This window comes from Athene noctua, chromosome Z, assembly GCF_965140245.1.
Source record: "Athene noctua chromosome Z, bAthNoc1.hap1.1, whole genome shotgun sequence".
NCBI classification, from domain to species: domain Eukaryota; kingdom Metazoa; phylum Chordata; class Aves; order Strigiformes; family Strigidae; genus Athene; species Athene noctua.
In genome coordinates this window covers 87,815,021-87,836,093 of record NC_134077.1, presented here as the reverse complement: position 1 = coordinate 87,836,093, position 21,073 = coordinate 87,815,021, and the positions used below count along the sequence as shown (strand labels likewise).

Sequence of the window (21,073 nt, the reverse complement as noted above, 5' to 3'; positions counted from 1 at the left end):
CCCCTGGGAGAAGGTTCTCGAAGCTCCCCCGGCTCCGAGTCGGAGCCGCCTCTGGCCGAGGCCGAGCCCATTGGTGATGGCGGCTGCGCCGCTGTGATAACGTGTTTAAGAAGGGGGACCTGGGAGGAGTTGGAGCTGTGAGGAGGAGCTGCGAGGAGATCGTCTGTGCCAACACCGAGGCCAGTGGAAGGAGGAGGAAGGGGGGAGCTGTGCTGGAGCAGAGAGCCCCTGTACCCCGTGGTGAGAGGGCAGGGCCCCCCCTGCCCCCATGGAGGGCACCGGTGGGGCAGATGCCGCCCTGCAGCCCCTGGAGGAGCCCACAGCGGAGCAGGCGGCTGCGCCCGAAGGAGGCCGGGACTCTGAGGGGAGAAGCAGCCCCCGCTGTTGTAGTTCTGTGCCGGAGAGCTGCAACATGGGGGGGGGAACCACGCCAGAGCAGCTCGGGGAGAGCTGCAGCCTGGGGGAAGGACTCAGCTCGGAGAAGGGTCATGGAGAACTGTCTGCTGAGAGAGGGGAACCACGCTGGAGCGGGGCAGAATGTGAGGAGTCCTCCCCCTCCCTGAGGAGGAAGAAGCAGCAGGACTGACCATAACCCCCTGCCCCTGCCCTGCTGGGGGGAGGAGGAGGTAGAGGGATCAGGGGAAAACCTGAGCCTGGGAAGATGGGAGGAGTGGGGGGAAGGTGTTTTTAAGATGCCCCACTCTGTCTGTTGTGTTGGTATTAGTGTCTGAATTAAATGGATGTTCTTTTTCTTCCCCTAACAAGTCAGTCTGTTGCCCATGACCATAATGGGTGGGTCACCCCTCCCTGTCCTTATCTCGATTCCCAAGCCTTCTGTTGTATTTCCTCCTATCCCCACTTCTGGGGGGGAAGGGGGGAGTGAGTGCCTGCGTGGTGCTCACTTGCCCTCTGGACTCACACCATGACAAATCATGAGTGGGTACTGCTTAAAAAAACCCCCACACTTTTAAACACAAATCAGTATTAGGTCTTCAACAGAATCTGCACACAGAAAACATGGATGTGATGAAAGTATATTTGGGGGTCAATTTCAGTTTGTGGGGAGGTAGATTATTATTTCCACACAAGACTCTAGCTCATGACAGCTGTTCACTTTAAACAAAAATGGTCACATCGCTTCTGTTCTGCACATAACTGGAGCTTAAAATAATGCCTAGCGTTGCTGTCTAGTTTCTGATAAAAGGTAATACTCCTTATCGACTGATAAACTTTAGAAGTTTTGTGGAAATTAGTCCATGAATAACAAAAGCAGCTGCTGTCATGAAAACCAGCAGAAATGTGCCTGTATAGAGCCAAGAATAAGTGAAGGTGAAATGCATCTGTTCATTTAAAGATGAAGATATGCTTCCTTCCAGAGAACCGATAACGTCTGGGATATCTGGTTGTTCAGTTAATACGATGCATTTGTTTTCCTCACAGGAGTTCCAGTGTCGAGGTGCAATCTTCAAGTCAATCTCTTTGCATATTAGCACATACAGTAAGGTCTTACTTTCAAAACTAGCTTGTTAAATTTTGAATTTTATGGGGTGTTGAGGACAGAATTTGAAGGCAAACAGAGATACGATTAGGGAAATCATATATATTATATAGGTAGATATGAGGGAAATGGGACAAATAAATGAAAATAATAAAAAAATATTGCAATGTTGGTTTTATCTAAGGAATAAAAAAATGAGATTGGGAGTAGCCACGTCTCAGATTATGTTATGGGGGTCCCCCACCCAGCCCTGTTTCTCTGTCCTTTTTGATGACAACTTTTATCATACAACCTGACAGTCAGGACTGTCCCAGTTGACGGGGCATCACCGTTTGAAGGTGTGGTACAACCCTGGGTTAGTGATGCCCCATTACACATCTAGGAACAAGGTAACTCCTAGTGGAAGACAGACACCTCGGATCTGAGTTTATCAACTTATGCCAACTCAAAACTTGCATCCTAATGAAGGATGTGCACAGCCTTTCTCTGTCGTCTGAGGACTGTCGTAAGTTCAGATGCACATCAAGACACAGCACAGGACAAAAAGATTTCAGTGCCCCAGTTACAAGGACTTGCCCTGGTGTTTGAAGTGGGAGCACTAGGAACCCAAAGCATAAGCGAAATACATCACTGTCACAAATCCTTTCTCAGAAAATGGGTTTGCCCACAAGTTGAAAGAAGTTTGTTACACATACTGTGGAAAACATGTTTGACATCAGGTATGATACGGTAAATTGTCCCAGCAACAAGAATACTTTTCAACAGCATTCAGCAAATGAGGGAACATTTTGGTTTGCAGATGAGAAATCGAATACTTTACTGCACACTTCCTTGCAGACAAGGATAAAATAGAGGGCTGAGAAAAACCATCCTGAGGTCACCTAGCACCACCTTCATGCAGAGAAGCAGAATGTTTGCTTAAAACTAGAGGTTCCCAGCTCTACCTGCCCCCACTTCTTCCTGTTTCCATTACTTTTTCACTTCCTGGCCCCTCAACTGCCTCATATTTCTGGTCTGTTACCAACTTCTTCCTTCATCCCACAGCCTCTGCTGCTTCCTCACACAGACCCAGACTTCTATGCCTCCCCATGAGTTCCCTCACTTTTTTTCCTCTCTTCACTCTGAGAAATGGCTTCTTTTTCTTCACAGTATCTGAAATCCACCATTTCTGGAGCACAGAATAAGAATCCCAGCACATAAAGAGCAGCCCTGTGGCTCACCATCGCCCTTAAAGGTCATTCCACAATGCCCTGTTGATCAACCTAGACTTTCCTTCATATGCAGTCCAATTTATCCTTTTCTACAAATTCAGCTGTTATTCTTGGATGCAGTGTCTGTATAACATCTTTTTACATAGCAGAACACCGTTACCAGACAGCTACCCTAAGCTTAAAAACATGGCATACAAGTAAAGATTTGTCTTTTCCTTCCAGATCTTTCCAGTTTCTTTATTCCTGTCTTAAACTATGCTCTGCAAAGCTGTACAGTACTCAAGCTTTGGCCAGCACCAAGCAGAGCAGAACAGGTTCATCCTTGCCTTTCATGTTTGCACCCTTCCTGATACATCATATTGCTGATGCGTATTTCTGGTCCCTTGCAATCTCCAAGTTCTGTTCTGTAATAATATTTTTGATCCAGTTACCTCCCATCTTGCCTTTCTGCACTGGAGTTTTTTCCCTATGAAATAACGAACCGTCAACTTGCCTTCATTCCATTTCTTATCACTGATGGCAGGCCACCTCATCAACTTACCAACATGATTTTGAATTCTGATCCTGTCTTCCATCATGCCTGTAATTCCACCTTCTTACAGCTTACCAGGTGGAGGAGGAAGCCTCAGAGTTTGAGGAGGCTGCTTTAGTCACACAGGGTATCTTCGCATCAGTAAGAACAGCCTTCAGGCTGCCTCATACCTTTCTTCTGCTACGCCTTCATCTCACGTAGAATGGATTTCTTTACAGCCATCAATGTTTTGGTTCATTCTTTGGCACTTTGAACTTAAGCTTTAAAATGTAAAATTCTGTTCTTCATACTGCTGTGCATGCAATCTGATTCCAGTTTCTTAGCAGTTACATACACTTTTTATTTACAGCAACTATGTATTGTGTCATATTGAACTACACCTTGTATTTCACAATACATGCTGTATCTTTAGCTATCTCAGATGCATAAGGAATCTTTATAATGGTCTAATACACATGAAAGTAATTTTAATTTCTTCAGTACTACAGCATCTCATTTTATTTTTACATCAGTGAACATCTCTATTTGCCATTATGACACTATGAAAGACACATGCGATGTTTCTGCTAAAAAGAACATTATGAGGGACAGAGTAAAAAAAAAAAAAGGCCTCCTTACTGTTAAATCCTAGACTGAAGATTGCTATACAGCAGGGCTCAGAGTGAGCTTTAGGACAAGTGCTGTTAAAGCCTAGTGTAACACCTTGACTTTTAAGAGCAGACATCCATAGCCAAAGAAAACAAAAAATGGAGATCTGTTAGGAAAGAGGGAGATAAGGGCAGAAAAACACATGGCAAAGAAGGAATTATGAATATTTAACTTTTAAAATCTAGGTCTAAGAATTCAACCAACACTGTTTCTAGTTTTTATTTATAATTTATGCATGTATTACTGAAAGCAGTACCTCTTGTGTCTAAAAATTCAACCAGATTTCATCCAAAACATTATTCTTCAGCCCCCTCTCTTCCAAATTGAATTGGGAAGCACAGATAAAACTGAAAAACAATCAGAAAATACAGTTAGGTTTTATTTTAAATTTAAACATCATTCGAAGCTAAATATACATACATGCTGGTAAAAACGTTAGGTTATATGTACACCGCACACACTGCTGCAGCACAGGGATATACAGGCTAGTTAGAAAGCAATTTAGTCCTCTGGGGTACGTAATTAGCCCATACAACTCTAGTGCGATGCTAAATCACTTTACTACTCGCTCAAACATTAACACCGCGTTGCTGTGTGAAGTGCAATCGCATCTCAAAGTCAGTTCTACAGAGAACGTGCTGGCAGAATACCTCCTCTCTGCTCCTCTGTTCTCGTGCGAAAAGGCAGTAAAAGTCGTTGTTACCCAGACGGGGCGGCGCAGGCTGGGCTGGAGCAGCAGCCGCAGCAGCAGCAGATGGCTTGCCCACTGGTGGCTGAGCAGCACAAGTACAGGCAGGGGCTGCCTCCAAGGGCTGGGGCAGAGCTGCTGCGCTGAGAGGAGGAACACAGAGCCACGTACCACCTGGGACTATATCTCTCTGCACAGACAAAAAACAAAATAGCGTCTAATTTTACCATGATTTCACCGTGAAAAGAACAGGCTTCATTGCATAATTATGGATTAAAGTAGAAACCAACTGTCTTATTAAGCCTGCTCTTCGCCTTCGCTATGCTATCAAAAACCATTTCCAGCACATAGTTCCCCCAATTTCAGCTTTTATTGCACAGGCTAATTTCACCAGTTTAATAACTGACTTTGCCTGTATGTGTTCCCATGTGTGCCCCACAGTGCCCTGGGAAGGTTACGAGGCATTCAATAGCAATTAAAATTGGAAAGCACAGGAAAAACAAATCCCTGACCCAGGGAGAATGACTCAGAAAAGATCCTTGGCCAATACATCTGTGACTGTACCAGAGCTACAGAGGAAGATATTTTACAAAAGTTTGGTCTGGATCATCATTTCCAATCATCAAACTGTCAAGGATGCATGACATGTTTTTAATACAGCTTTACATTTTCACACTTATTTTGTGCTGTATGATATGCTGTAAGAGCAACATGAACAAACAACACTGGCACTTGCATGAAGTCTACCCAAGCAAAACTACTCCTTTGAAAGTTTTTTGATTAATTTTATTGACAAAGCAGCTTGTTGCTTTATCTCACAAGGTTCTGATATTTGATCTGATTTTGAACAGCAGGGATGCAATCTTCTGGACCCTCCAATTCAGCTTGGGATAAGGGAACAGTAGGGTGGTTTCAAATACTAATAAAACTAGGAATAGAAAAGGAAACATATTAATGGAAAGGGAAGATATGGCTGGCCGACAGCCTCACAAATGTCCTTCATACAACAACAGATGAGTTTGAAAATTAACAGCTGAAGATACAGCTAATAATAAAGCCTTCAAGTATACCTCACAAAAAAAAAAAAAATTCCTCATTAAGCTGGCAATACACAGGTTGAGGAACATGCTGGTGATATTCTAATTTATCCACTCTACTCTCAAGAAGTAATTTTAGAAGGGGTTTAGCCAGCTTTGAAAATGTAAAGGTTTGCAAGTCACTGCTACCATACCCAAAATCAGGTATTTATTTTTAGCTATTATAATTTGAGCCTGCTTTTTCAGTTTTGAATTCCTGGCATCTCCATTTCATGTGCAATATGAGTACTGCTGCCAGCTTTACAAAATTTACAAACAGTGGCATTTAGGTTTCTGGAGCAGAGCTTTTGCCGTAGCATCCCATGAAGAACAGCACCAGTTGCACTAGGAATCCGTTTGCCTGGAGATCTGCCCTGAAGATCTTAGTTTGGTGCAAAGAGTAACAACATCACTACAAACACTGAGGGTTGCCTTGATGGGACCAGCATGGAGCCCCAAGACGTGTATTCAGGACTTGTACCCAACTCCCTGCTTCAAACGGGAAAAACACAGATTTGAAAGCAATTGCTCAGATGAACGCACCGAAGTACAGACACATCCAAAGAGCAAGGAGTGAAATGAAAAACCACCAATCAAAAATCTCACTACAGCACAAGTTGAGGGTCAAACCTGCTAATAACTTATGCTTTTAGTTACTAGGCTACCATTTGTTAACAGAGGTCAGCTACAAACTTCTCACAGTACTTCTGTACTGTGGACCAGATATTCTGAACAACAGCTGAACAAACCGCATCTCTACTTGACTTTGTTCAGGGAAAATGTCTTGAGCACAACTACTGTATTCAGCTCTTCACATCCAGCAGCACACACCTGGGATCAACCTGCTACTGGTTTATTACTGGAAAACTAGGTTTAAAACACCTCCAAGGCATGCTGTCATGAACTGAAACAATCCATTAAGGTCTCCAGCCATCACCTAATAGTTTGCTTCCCCTTGAAATTGTTAGGAAGACAGAATCAGTACAATGGCACAAAGGCTTGATAAAAATGCTTCCATAAACTCTGAATATTATGTGTGTATACACATTTTGCAACAATATGCTTATGAACCATATCTCCCCGCATGTTTCCCAGCTCCGATACAGAGCTCCCAAGCCCCCTCTTGAAGGTGTACAGCTAGTAGCAATTCTCAACTGACAAAGAGACCAGCCAGCTTCTCCAAAGCACTGCCAACACCCAGGGGTGCCGACAGCTGCCGCCACACAACACAGAGCCGCCTCCCCGGCTCCAGCCGGCAGGAACACCGCCTCACGCCGCTCCCCCACAACCCGCCCTCCTTCCACACTCAAGATGGCGCCGCCCGGCTCAGCAGCGGAGAGACCCTAAGCACGCCGAGAGGCTCTTCTACGGCAGCCCAGAACACCCAGCCTAGAGAGACGCTAGAGGTGCGCTAGTGAGAGGCGAGAGAGGGCGGCACAGGCACCCCGTGAGCCCGCCAGCCGCGCCACAGGCTCGGCACGACCGCCTCCATTTTCCGCAGGCAGGCACGCCCCTGCCCTCTGCCCGCAGCATTCTGGGTAACGGCGCCCTCACTCCCCAAACCCCGCCCCCAGCGGAGAAACGCCTCCTCCCGCTTGAGTGTCAGCTCTCCAGCCAATGAGCGAGCGCTCAGCGCTCGGAGGCGGGAAGATCTCCACCAGCGCCCAATCAGAAAGCGAGGTGGGCGTGGGGTGGCGGTCGCCGGCGTCGTGCCGCGTTTCCCGGGGGCAGGGGGCGGCGGGGCCGTGCGGAGGGGCAGGCGGAGGGTCAGGCCCGCCGCGGCCCGGCGCAGGGGTGGCGGCAGCAGCAATGAGCTTGGCCTTGAGGTCGGTATGAGCTGGGCGGTTCCCCCTTCGCTCCCTTTGGGCGGTGGAGCGCGGGTGGGGGGCAGCCGCCCCCATCCGGGGCCATCCAGGGTCCTCCGGGGCCCTCCGGGCCTGGCTGCCCCCTCGGGGGGCTGCCGGGGGAGGTATCGTCGGGAAGCGGGGGTGAGGCGGGCAGCGGCGGGGCCTGGAGCTGGCGTGTGCCGGCGAAGGTCATCCGCAGCCTCCAGCCGCTTACAGCTGATCCCTTCGGAGGGGGCCGTGGGCGGATCAGGCCCGGCAGCGTCTGTTTACCGAAGGGAGGGGAGGGCCCGTCGCGTCTGGATTTGAGACGCTCGCTTCTGAATGGTTTTAAGTAATACATCTTTAAAAAGCGTTTTAATAGGCGTTGTTAGGCTGTTGAGTTTTTGTTTTATTTTTATTCTGATTCAGTAACTGTTTTATAAAGGGGCCTGGTTTACGAAGTCTGTACCTGGCAAACCTTTGTCTTCAGGTGTAATTAATATGCTTATATGGCATACGTGATCCTTAATTTTCAAGTTTTGATTCAGTAACTGTTTTATAAAGGGTGTCAGCTTATGAAGTCTATACCTGGCAAATCCTTGTCTTCAGGTGTAATTAATATGCTTATATGGCATATACGATCCTAATTTTTCAAGTCTGGGAACTTCATGCTTCATATGGTAAAAGCGGTTGTAAAAGTGCTACTAAACTACTTGCATTTAAGTACTGTCTCTTGAAAGAAACACTAAATAAACACTCAGGTAGCCAGATGCTTCTTCCAGAAGAGTCTGGTGTTAATCTGCTTTCGGACTTAGAAATGGATTTTGTCATCGCGGCTCACAAAATGTGGGCTCTCTGGATCCGAGCTACTCTCCCAGTCCTAATTATGTAGCCAGCACAGAGTTATTTTAGTCCTTCCAAAAGCTATAGTAATCCAAAGCCTATGTGAAATCATGCTGTCCCCCACTGGTCTGCTAAGGATTTCTCACTCTTTGACAGTTTTCAAATGTTCTGAGACAGGTCCTTCTTGTGCAGCTTGCGCTTTTCTTGTCTATATTTGGAATTTTTACTGGTGTAGCTTCAGTGGTTGTTGAAAGCTAAATCCCAGCTGTGTGTTTAATCTTTGTTTTTGATTAAAATTAGCAAATTTTTAACAAAGGAGAAGAAAAAGCGGCTCATTACTGGAGATTCGAAAAATAAATATCCTTGAAAATCGGTTTTCTGTTCACGTATCAGTAATTCTTATGCGTTTTACAGTAGGTGACAGAGCATGCATTTTTCCTCTGGTGCAAATAAAATGAGTGTAAAAAGCATTTTCCTGAGAGGAGAACGTTAGAAGGGGCTTCTGGAAGTCATCTAGTCCAGCTTTCTGCTCAGAGCAGGTCTCACTCAAAACTGAATGAGGTTGCTGAGCACTTTTTCCAGTTGGATTCTGAAAATTTCTGACAGTGGGGACTTTTCAGTCTCTCAGTGCAGCTGTTCCAGCATATAAACACTCATACTGGGAAAACGTTTCCCCTTAGCTGCAGTTTTTTTCTCTTGCATTTTGTAGTTGTTGTCTCTTGTTCTTCCACTGTGCTCCTCTGAGGGGGAACCTGTCACTCTTTTCTGTATAGTAACCCTCCAGATGGTGAAGAACAGCACTTAGATCCCCTCTCCTTGGCCTTCACCCACCTAGTCCTGCTAAACCCAGTTTCTTCAGCTTCTCATATGCTGCAGCAACCAGGGAGTCTCTGCCTTAGGCTTTATGCACTTTCTGTACATTTCTCTAGCCCTGGGGTGCCCACAGCTGGACGCAGTAGATCAGATGTGGCCTCGGGGTCACGGCGGAGGGGATTTACCGCTGCAATTAGCCATGCTCATCACAGCCACAGTATGCTGTGAGCTTGATGCATGCTTGCTTCTTCCCAGAGTGTACCAGTGTACCTTGAGTAGTCTAACATTATTAGTTGATACCACCTGTTAGTTCAAATGTACTACTTTTTTTTTTTTTTTTTAATTAGAGTTCTTGCTCTGAAGTGGACATCTTCCAAGCAGTTACTCTGGATTACAGCAGTCAATCTCATTGCTGTGAATAAAGCACAGTTACAGCAAAATTTACCCTTTACTAGCTTGGTCCAAAGTACCTTTTATCAATGCCATTTTTTTCAGCTTTTTCAGCTGTTGTGCCCAATATATGAATCTACGCTTTCTGTCTGTTACCTGAAAATTTAATCTTATGTCTAGACTAGCCAAGGAAAAGAGGGCTGTTTGTGAGCAAGATTTGCTGACTGCGGGGGGGGAGGCTTGTCTTTTGTGTATACCAAAACAGAGCAGAAAGTCTTTTGAACAGTGTGTATGTGTGTGATTTAAAGGATTTTAAAAAAAAAATCCATAAATGCCATTTGCCTTAAGAACTGTTACAGGCAGCAAAGCCGATTTGTGGCACCTAATGCCCACTTTAGTAGCCAGACAACTCATTTGTCTGTTCTAGTTAAGCCTCCAGCGGCCTGTGTCTCAAAATTCTTTCTCCTGAGCTGCAGTTGAGAAACTAGTGTTTTCAGTTGTATCATTTCAGCTGCTAATCTGGTTTGTGACCTCAAGTATTCTTTTTAACTGGTAGTTTTTCTACCCTGTTTTTGTGGTGGGTATTTATTAACCAAAACACCTGTGCTGGTCTTATTTTGGGTGGGGGAGAGGAGGTGTCATTCCGCTTTCATAGAGGAATTGTCGATTTCAAGTGTTATTTTAAACTGGCAGGACAAGCTGGGAAAAGGCTGAACAGAGAAGGTAGTGATTTATGCAATTATCGTGAATTTCTTGTTGGTGGAAGTTGTTATCTACAGTGATATCTTTCCAGAAGAAATAAATTACACTGAATTTCTTTATTCTCATATAGGAATGAGCTTACCGTAGACAAAACTAAAAAGAAGAAAAGAAGAGAACTGACTGAGGAGCAGAAGCAAGAAATTAAAGATGCCTTTGAGTTGTTTGATACAGACAAAGACAGAGCAATAAATTACCATGAATTAAAGGTAAAAGTTTTCTTGATTTAAACAGTTTTATGACAGATAATATGTATCTGGTTTTTATTGAGTTTTTGAGATGTTGACTGTATCTTTAAGAAATGCTCCATGTTCAAGATCTCTTGCTGGGCTGTAGGAGTGAAGATTGGGAAGGGGGTGAGAAACATTGCATTGGTGTAAGAATTAGCTTTTCTTCCCACACTATAAACTTGACAAAGAAACAAAATTGCTGTAGTTTCGTTCATAATACTGGTCTGAATGCTCCCCAGGGTTTAGCTTGGACAGATGACTAAGTGGGAAAAGCTCTTGAAAAGCTGGTTCTTTTTAAAGGCACTATATAATCTAAAGCTTGGTGTTGTGAAAATCCACAGGTTTCAGATGCTTAGGTAAAAGACGTAAATCAAATCTGTAGAACTGTTGACTACAAGCCAGAGTTTACCCACTTGCATTTTTCAACAGGGAGCCTGTGGACTGTAGGAATGAAGCATGCTCTTTGTTTGTGGGGAGGGCTCCATAGTTGCCCTTTCCAGTGAAATCTTCTCCCGTTCACAGCTCTCAGCAAATAGTGGTTGGGATGGCAGCCTTTCCTCGTGAGTCCTCCCACCTGGAAGTCTCTCGAAGTAGTACATGAAGTTTATTAAAATCGCTTTAATAGAATCTTTATGAATTTTTATTCTGATTATACTGCATCAGGAACAAAAAGTGGCTTTGGAGGGTCCAGTGGTTCTGTCACATATTGGTTGAGATTCTTCGAGGAAGGAATACTTAACCCAACCTGCTGGCTCCACATTCTGGCTCTACCAAGTGACTCACAGGGGGACAAAAAAATTTTGTTTATTTTAATTGCTGTTAAGAGCAATGTCTTAAGTATAGCATTTCCCTTCTTTTTATTTCAGAGTTCATGTATTTTATCTTTTCTGGAAGCTACAGTGAGTGGGGTAATACAGGGGACTGTTTCAGGACTGTTAATACGCTTTTTCCAGTTATGGTATGCTTTGAATTCCCAGCTGGCACGATTACCTGCAAAGCTGTTTCTTAGCTGCCTAAGTAAATATTGTGGCCCTGAAGATAATACTACGAAGAACAAAAATACATAAAGAAAAGAACTGCCTTCTTCTCTACAAAATGCAAATACACTATAGATTTTTGGATGGCTACATCCAATAGGATTGTGGTTTTCCCCTTCCATTTTAGTTTATATTCATCAATTTGGAGGAAGTCAAGGTAGTGTGTGCTGAGAAATTTCCATTTCAGTTGAAAACTAAACACGTACTCCCTAACATAATGGAAAAATCAAAAAATAGGTTGGTTTATGTTGTTCACTGGAAAAGCAGTGAAGTTGCTCGTAAGAGGACTTGTAAACCCATGAACATACACACACTTAGTATGAGTACTGAAGAAGAGTAATTTGAAGAATGATTTTTCAGTTTTATCTTTGAAAAAATGTCAGTACTTGAAATGTTTTTGGAAATGAGGAAAATAAGTCTTCTTGTCCTATGAAACATCGGGGCCAATCTGTAAAATCCCTGAAAATGCAAAGGCTATTTTTTTCACTGTAACTTGATGTTCCATTTGCTAATAGTGTTTTCAGGTGATTTTTATATACAAAGCTTTTTTATTTAATTTTATTTATTATTGTTGCTAAAACACTAATACAGACCTTCTCTCTTGGGCAAGATGGTAATTACTGAAAATAAAAAGTAATCTGTTAAATCTGTATTTTAATCTTCATATGTGGTTGCACTTCCATTTTGTTCCAAAAGGTGGCAATGAGAGCCTTGGGTTTTGATGTGAAAAAAGCTGATGTACTGAAAATACTTAAAGATTATGATCGAGAAGCGACAGGCAAGATCACCTTTGAAGATTTTAATGAAGTTGGTATGTGTGTGATTGTGTACCTTTACAGAAATGTAGCGTATAGTAGCAGCTACAGTTTGGAAGCAGTACTTTGTGTACTTCTTCAGTTACCTGGTACTATTTAGAAATAGAAGTCAGAGATTTCATATTTTTCTTAAGTCAGTAGTGGAGGAAAATAAATCTTTGTATTCTGAATACTCAGTTTGATATATAGAGGTGAATGATAGCCACAGTATAAAAGGAAATAGAGTATACACAGTCCTAATCTTTTTCAAACTTACACAAAGGAATAAATGTGGACCTAAAATGTAGATATTCTTGTGTTCTTTATGGATTTTGTAAGATTCTCCTTCCTGCTGTGGAAAAGTATTTGGCATTGAATTTCATGGGAAGGAGTGTGAACAGAGACAAACTGTAAGCTGAATACAGACTTCATATATAACAAAGATAAGAGAAATTGAAACAGATGTTAAATATTAAAGGATTTTCAACTGTTGATAAAAACAGTGGAATTTTATTAGGCTGTTTCTTTTATCTGAAGGTCGTGTATTGCACAGCTTGACATGCTTTGGGTATGTAGTGATCTGCAGAATTTTTAAAGATGAAGTTTCTTTGAAGATTTTTTGGTTGTTACACATAATTTATACTTTTGCATATAATGTGTGTTTACCAAAAAAAATAAGCTGTGTGGGATTTCTCCCTGTATGGCTTTACATCTCTATTTCATTATTCCAGTCCTTGTGTTCAAGGTATTAGATTTCTGTAAATCTTCTGAAATCCCTCCCCAGTGTAGTACCTGTGTGTTTGCTCTTGGCTACAATGTACTTAACGTGGCAAAACAGTTATTGATTGAAATGTGGCAAATTTTAATGATTTAACAGATTAGGATTGGACAGAATGTGTTGTTAATGTCAGATAATATTCTTAGAGTTTTATTTCAGGTTAGAGAAAATTATAAGTCAGAAGAGAAACAGAAGTAAGGCCTGTGGGGAAATACACATGATCGGTCCTGATATAATTAAAAAAAAGGGAGAGTATTGATTTAATAGTAATAATAATACCACTATAATTACATCATTATGCTATAATATATAATTGAATATACTGTAATTACTGTGTAATTCTTTTTTAATTCCTGATGTTCAGTCCTGTCACTGTTCATTGTTTCCTGGTTCTGTCCTGGCTATCCATATGAGCAGTCTATAAGTGCTGTGAGAAGCTAGGAGAATTCTTGTAGAAAGCACAATATACACTTGGAAGGTGATCGAACCTGTCCCAGAACTTGAATCGGATTTGAGTGCTGCTGTGATGCCGTTTGACTGTAGCACAGAATTAAACATGCTACCACTTCTAGCAGAAAGATCAGGGAGTTAGTGAAAATAGGTTATAGAAGATTTAATTGTGAAGAGCTGGTAAATATAGCCAAGCAATTCTTGAGCCATCAGTTTTTCATAATTTAGTGTTATTTATGGTTTTAAATGTAGGAATGGCCCATCTGAAATGTATAAAGATGCAATTACTTTTTGTCTTGTTTTGTACCGTCATGTGTTACCGTTCTTGTCTTTTTGCCACAAAAGGTAGAATTTTTCAAATTATGTAATACTGTCATGCAGTGTAAATTAAAATATTTAAATTTTAGTATAAATCTGAGGGATTTATGTAGACATGTAAACTTCATTGCTGTAGTGACCTTATATGAGCTCGAGTCTAATTTTTTCCTGTCAAGTTTGCCAAGCCAGAGCAGGCATTCCATCTGCAGACAGTAGCAGATGCTAAGTGATTCTCAGTGCACAAAATGGGGTTGATGTGTTTTTAATGGCTTGATGAAAGTCATAAATAGCAAGCCCTGTAATACAAAACTAACAGGTATAAAGATGTGAAGATCTACTATGGTTGATTGGTCTGAAATAATTACTAGAAAAATATTTTCTGTGGCCAGTTTGCCTTTTCTGTTACAGAAATTGCCAAATGGTTGTGATAAAAGGAGTAATAAAGACTGATGAATCCTTTCAGAATGAACATCTTGCAGTTTATAGCAGTGTTCTTTTCGTAACCCCTGGGTTTAGGCTTTTTTGGGTTTTTGTTAGTGTGATTTTGTATCTAAAGGAGAGGTTCCATGTGAATGTTTTTCATTACTTAGTGTTTCAATGTTCTCTCCAAGTCAAAATTTTATCCTGATCAAAACATACAGAAAAATTCACCTCTTCATTTGTCAGAGTTGTTTTTCCTGAAAGGTAAGTTTGGAACAGAGGAGGCATGTGTATACTTTTAATTCCTGTTGAGAAGTGTGTTGAAAGCACCTAAACTGCCATGTAGCTTTCCACTGCAACAGGTATGTCCTAAAGAGAAACTCAGCTTGGGAAAAGAGAGGTGAGAAGGAGAGGTCAGATAACAGCCAAACAAATATGCATGTGGAACTGAAATGCATAAAAATGAAAGAAAGGGTGAAATTGGAAATGTGTGTTCTTTATATTGCCTCAGTCTTCTAAGGTTATTTTGAGTTTACCCCTCAGAATTTTTTAGTCTAATTTAAGGTACCCTTCTTACAGTAACGGACTGGATACTGGACAGAGACCCACAAGAAGAAATACTCAAGGCATTCAAATTGTTTGATGATGATGATTCTGGTAAAATAAGTCTAAGAAACCTGCGCCGAGTTGCTAGAGAATTGGGTGAAAATATGTCTGATGAAGAACTACGGGCTATGATTGAAGAATTTGATAAGGATGGAGATGGAGAAAGTAGGTGTTAGAAACAAAAACCCGTATAGTCTGTTCTTAATTTTCCCCTCTTTTTTTAAATGGGGTTTTGTTGTGAAAATGTCCTCTTTAATTTCCTTCTAAATAGCTTTTAGCTCAAACTTACTGTGGCTTACAAATAATGGAAATCAATTTTGACAACTACTGCTCCTGGAAACACATGTTGGGAATCTAAAAATCAAGGTGATTTCTCAAGCTGATTCACCACTAACTCTTATTCAACCAACGTCCATTAAAAGTTGAGTGAAAGTGTAGTTGAAGGTGGAAGAAATTGAACTGGTACGTGGGAGATTCCGTGTACCTACGTGACATTTTTATGTCTTTATAAATCAGTAAAAGGATTAAAGTGCTAAGAGAAACTCTTGTGATCACCTAGTCAGTATTTCTTAAGCGGTGATGTGTCACTGTTGTGATTTCAGCGTGGTAGTCGGATACGGAGTATTAAGCTAATAAATGATGCTGGTTGTGGCCCGTGTCTGTGCAGGATCAGCCTGGATACTGAACCTCAGAGCACTGAAGAGCATGGTGTGAAAAATGACTCTGGACAATTGACAAGATGCATACAAAGTGGGCTGCAGAAGGCATTTATTAGTTAGATAAAGAATGAATTAACAAATTCAGTTTGATACTGTGCTTATAAATGTTCGTGAACACTGAAACTTAGATGCTTTTTTGTTAACTTGAAAGCACTCTTTTGTCTTTACCAGACACCTTAATTTCAGGGACCACTCACTTGAGACCGTCTACATAAACACTGCATTTTTAACAGTCATCGAAACCTACTTCTAAGTTTTTCTTTTGGGACGGTGACTCAAGTCTGAGATTTCACTAGAGTTCATCAATTTTTCCTGTAACAATAGCTCTTTTTGCAAGCCACCGCATCTGTTGGACTCAAAACTCTCACTACTAGTGGAAAAAAAATTGCATTGTCAGCTTTGTGACAGACACTTCTCCCTAGAGATAGATGTTACTGCGTACCGGGGAATACAATTAGTCAAGTAATGAAACAACCCCTTTTATTTCAAGAGGAAGAGCAGGATGTTTAAACATGGTCAGTGGTGTGGAAATGTGAACCTCTTGTTCTGCTGTAGTGGTGTAAATAGGGAACCTGGAGACAAGGATAGTGAAGGGTCAGTGACTCGACTGCCAGAAGAGTGTTAAGGTTGACACTGTTACTGCTAAGTAAGTGTTGAGAAAAGTGTGTGATTTCTTTCTTTGTGGAGCTGTTGTTTTCTGCTGTCTTTCTGTGGTCTGAGACCATGTTTCCTTAATAAATCCATACTGTACAATTCTGATGTTTCTCCATGCTCCCAGCTTGTGTCTTTGCACCCATTTCTTGCACTGGCAGTATCTGATCCCACAGGTGAGGTGGTTAAGGTATCTAAGCCAGAAGAAAACTATTCATTTAGGTTTTTAAGTGTTATTTTTCTTGCTGCCTAGATCCCTGAACTGTCTCACTACTTGATCAGGTTTTGTTGGAGCTGCATCCCGAGAAAACAGATTTTATTTTTTCTCAGTGTTTCCTATAGGATAATTGAAGCAGGTCAGTATAGTGAAAGCTGCAGATTCTGTTTTCAGGCACCTGTCTGTAGTGACACACAGGATTGCAGCTGTGAATTCTGGCAGACAATAGGATACCTGTTAACTTCCTTTTCAGTAGCTGCAAAGCAGGCAGTGAATGATGCCTGTTTTCTCAATCCATCAGATTGATTGCTTGTCTAGGTAGATACTTTAATTTTGAACTTGTTTTGCTTTTAAAATGATGAGTTGTAAGAATATTGCATTGCTAGCTTGACTTTTATTTTAGATTAATTTTACTTTTTGGGGAGTGGTTTTTGAAAGGTGTAGCTGTAGAGGTGAGTGAGTACGGTTCATCTGCAAACACATTTTCTTCTGTGTCGCTCTCCTGGAGCTGCCAGTTGAGATGTCAGAACATGGGTCCAAGGATGTTTTTTTTTGTCATGTGGCTATTTGGTCACTACAAACTGAATGTAGACCATTAGCTCCTTTCAGGAAGGTTACTGGGTCATAATTATTTTGGGTCAGTGTTACATTTTTTAATTCAAATTGATGAGCTACGAGTGGGTGGCTCGCTTTCCCTCTTATTCATTCATCCATTCATTCTCTTGAGCAGTCAAGCGTGAGATCGAATACGGAAGATTGACAGCATAATGTTTGTATGTGGTGCTGCTTATCCTTAAGGTTCTGTGTATTTTCTGTTCTTTAAAGAAAACTGATGCTGTTTCTAGCTTTTAAAGATTCATTCCGAAAAAGTAAATAATCCTGTGAATCACTGTTCCATTTAGCTTCAAACATCTGGGTCATGTAGCAAAATCTTGCTGTCATCTAATTCTCCTTTTCCTGCCAAAAATTATGTGAAACTGTTAGTTGGTAGCATTTTTAATTGAGACTTCAAATACAGGGATAATACCACTTGTGGTTTAACACCCTTCTTATGTGAGAGGTTGTTTTGGTCATGGTGACATAGGTCTGTTGTGTGATAGCCAGTCTTCTTTGGACCCTTGTGTTTCCAGCAAAACCACTGAGCTGTACTGGTACACTGTACATAACTTTCTTCAGAAGAAAGTATTTTTGACATATTTGTCTGCCTTAAAACTGGAAATAGTCTTATTTCCATATTCCTGGTCCTAGGAATGACTTTTGGTTTAGAGCAAGATGTATTTGTAGAAACTCCATACTGTCAGTTCATGCCGGATTTGTTGTCTTGGGTGGATGCATCTGTAGGAAGCATAATCCAGTCTTGGGTTTTGGTACAGAATTAGGAATAAAAACCTCCACTGAAATAATAGGCTCCTTTAAGTCCCCAGGGTCTGAGTCAACTTTTTCTTCATATTATCTTTGATACCAGTTTGTTCTTTTATGATCATTTATGTTACGGAACTGAGGGAAATGTGGTGCTAGGAAAGACATTGCTTCTGACTTGTTTGTGCTTAACTTGTGAGCAGATTCTAAGTCTGAGGAAGAATAACGGGGTTACTGGGAGTTGTAACTACGCTTCTCTTTGCAGTTTGTTTGAATATTACGATATTTGTCATAGTGCTGTATTTCCACTTTGCAGCATTGTTTAACAAAGATGTTTTAAAACAGAATGCATTGGAGAGGATGCTTGTGCTGTTGCTGTGCTAAAGCTGTGGAAATTGTTACGTTATCATAGAACATGACATAGCTATATGATGGACTGATACTTCAGGGTCCTAAGATAGATTTACTTGTTTCATATTTTTTGACATGTGTTGCAACAGGGCAGATTAAAGTTTATTTTTTTTTATTCTTTAACAAAGTTGAATTTCATTTTCTTCTAGCAGTAAATGTAGCTCTCACTTTGCAGTGCTTTGTTCAGGAATAGATTGGACATGTTGGCCGGGACAGATAATTGTCAGGGAGAATTCTTCAAATGTGTCTGGTCTTTTCATACCACTGACTTATTCTAATCGTTCCCCACCACAGTAATTAGTTGAAGAGTGAACATGTTCATTGGTTAAGTCTTTTACAGTGGCTCTGTTTTAACATATGAGTAAGGTCAATAGCTCAGGTATAAGTGCAGCAAAATAATTAATGACTGCTAATTAATTTATTATTATGACTTAATTTCTTCAAGTACACTTGTATAAGATTTCTCTTAATTATAACTGAAGAATGAAGAAAGTTCAGATGGGGAAAAGCTTGTCAAAAGTCCATTTTAGTTCTAGCTAATTTATGGAATCATGAGTAGATCTTAAAATTTGTTTTGTGTTTGGCAAGTGTTACAGGTTTGAGAGAGGGATAGCTTGGTTTGGGGTGGGGAGGCGGTTTGGACTTAAATGTCTGAATCATGTTTATAAGAATAAAACAATTTGTAACTGGAGCTGCAGGATTGTTGCTTAAAAAGCACTTATTTAATAAAATTTATCTACCATTTCTAATGTTTTTATTAATCTTAATAACAATATTAAAGTATTGATGCGTAGCCATCTTTTTACATACTTAGTGGGTTTTTTCTACCTTGTTTTACTTCTAGAGTGTTTTTACTTTTATAATTAGAAATAATAGCTTGAGGGCTAGATCCTGGCTTCAGTATTCCACACAGTTAAGCTTTCATTCTGAATTTTCCTTTCATATGGGGAAAAAAAAAGGCAAAATCCCTGTTGTTCAGTGCAAAAAAAAATCCAAACTTGTAAACCCTGATTAGTAATCGATCAGACACAATGAACGCTAACTGCAAAACCTTTTAAGTAAAAATTATAATACACATCTACATTATTTTCTTTGATGGTTTATGGATGTTTGCTGCTTGTCTAACGATTTTCTCTTTTTCTACAGTCAATCAAGAGGAGTTCATTGCTATTATGACTGGAGACATTTAGCATTAGAAGAAAAGAAATGAACTCAGCACAAAAGGGAGGAAACATTGGCAGCTTCCATTACAGTGTTTCGTACTTCCATTCATTTCTGTAGCTGGAGTGGTGCAGCAAATTACCTCCCTCACAGGACCAAAATAAAGACAGGTTATATGCACTGATAGTTCACTACTTTGTATCATTAAATATTATCACTAGAATAATTGATATATCGTTTTAGAACAAGTAATGCTGCATTTCAGAAAGTTCTAGTACTCATTTGTAAAATAGCTTTGTATAAGATTTCTAAATTGTATCATAAGAACCTTTTGAAGTTGACTTTGTGTTAGCATTAGCTGTGGCCTTAGTTTTGATACATAAGGTTTGACAAACTTCCATTTTAATAAAATGTTCCTTACTATTACTACTTGAAAGTGTTATTTTTGTAGCTTAATCTGAACTAGACTATAATGTAAACTCCTTCAGGGAAATAATTATTTTTCATTTATAGGCTTGTATTTCCACCATGCTAGATGCATGTTACCATTACATGAGCAAGCATTTGCATTCTCAAAGATGCGATTTATTAACTCTGTATTACCTCTGCTATGATAGCAAAGGGCAGGCCACTATCCATGATGATAAACCTATCAAAAATGTGCTTAAATCATGCAGATGTCAGCCAGCAGCTGTCTCTTCAGTATCTGCAGCTCTGATAGTGCTGGAGACACTGTTTGCACTTTCTGCAGTACCTAGTTAGAAGAAATGAACTTCTAAAGTATTTGAAGAGTCTGGATGTCTTTCTAGTTTGCCAGATGTCTTCCAGAAGAGTTCTTGTGGGTTAATCTTCCAGATTTCCTGTATATTAGTTGTAGTTTCTTCTTTTTAATTTCACTCTCCTTATATATCAAAAAATTTAAATCTTGGTTAATCCTGCGTTCATCTTTATTGTCAGAAAAGCAGCTGGTTTTTAACTGTCAGTAATCCTGGTGTTATGAACAGGTTTGCCCTGCACAAACAATCAGAGTTTGGTATTTATTGAAGACAGAAGGTCATCACAATAGATTTTTTTTTTTTCCCTATTATTTTTTGGGTGTGTATTGTAGCATTCTTATCTGCACAATGCCGTGTTGCACTCTAAGCCATTGATACCAGTCCATTCACACAGAAAGTCCGAGCAATTCAAAATGACTAGCAGTGGCTTCTTACAACTCATCAAGTACTGTGAACAGACACCTCCTGTCAAACCCCAGTGGGGTGTGTGGCCATCAGCTCTCATTCAGGGATGTCTTTAGAACTGCCCTTGCTAGGAAAGGACATTATTCTTGTTGAGATACTTTACATTTTTATTTTTTTTAATTTTGAAAATATAATGGGGAAAAATGTGAGGGAAAACATTAATATGTAACTTGTGGGAATGAAGGAATAATTGGTGGTTTTTTTTAGGAAATTGAAGTCATCTTAATGTTCAGTTAATGTCTCAGTCTTAAAGTTTGCTGCATCAGCGGTGGATTTTATAAGCAGGTTCTTTCTCAAAAAGTAAACAGCATAAAGTATTTGCAGGATGAAGATTGATGTTTATGGGGAAAAATTCTGCTATATATAGTATAGATGTACTTTGTTTCTTTCATGTTAA

General features: G+C 40.6%; 1 protein-coding gene across 1 annotated transcript; it reads left to right on the top strand.

Moving 5' to 3' along the window:
* Positions 1–7,345: 7,345 nt before the first annotated feature.
* Positions 7,346–19,861, top strand: CETN3 (centrin 3). The gene is made up of 5 exons (XM_074931382.1): positions 7,346–7,479; positions 10,358–10,493; positions 12,248–12,362; positions 14,891–15,082; positions 19,421–19,861. Exons 1-5 carry the CDS (start codon positions 7,463–7,465, stop codon positions 19,462–19,464), a joined length of 504 nt encoding a protein of 167 aa, XP_074787483.1. The 5' UTR covers positions 7,346–7,462; the 3' UTR covers positions 19,465–19,861.
* Positions 19,862–21,073: the final 1,212 nt, after the last annotated feature.

Coding starts and splice junctions, on each gene's coding strand:
- CETN3 (XM_074931382.1), top strand. Junction 10,494..12,247: donor TAAATTACCATGAATTAAAG/GTAAAAGTTTTC, acceptor TTGTTCCAAAAG/GTGGCAATGAGAGCCTTGGG. Junction 12,363..14,890: donor TGAAGATTTTAATGAAGTTG/GTATGTGTGTGA, acceptor CCCTTCTTACAG/TAACGGACTGGATACTGGAC.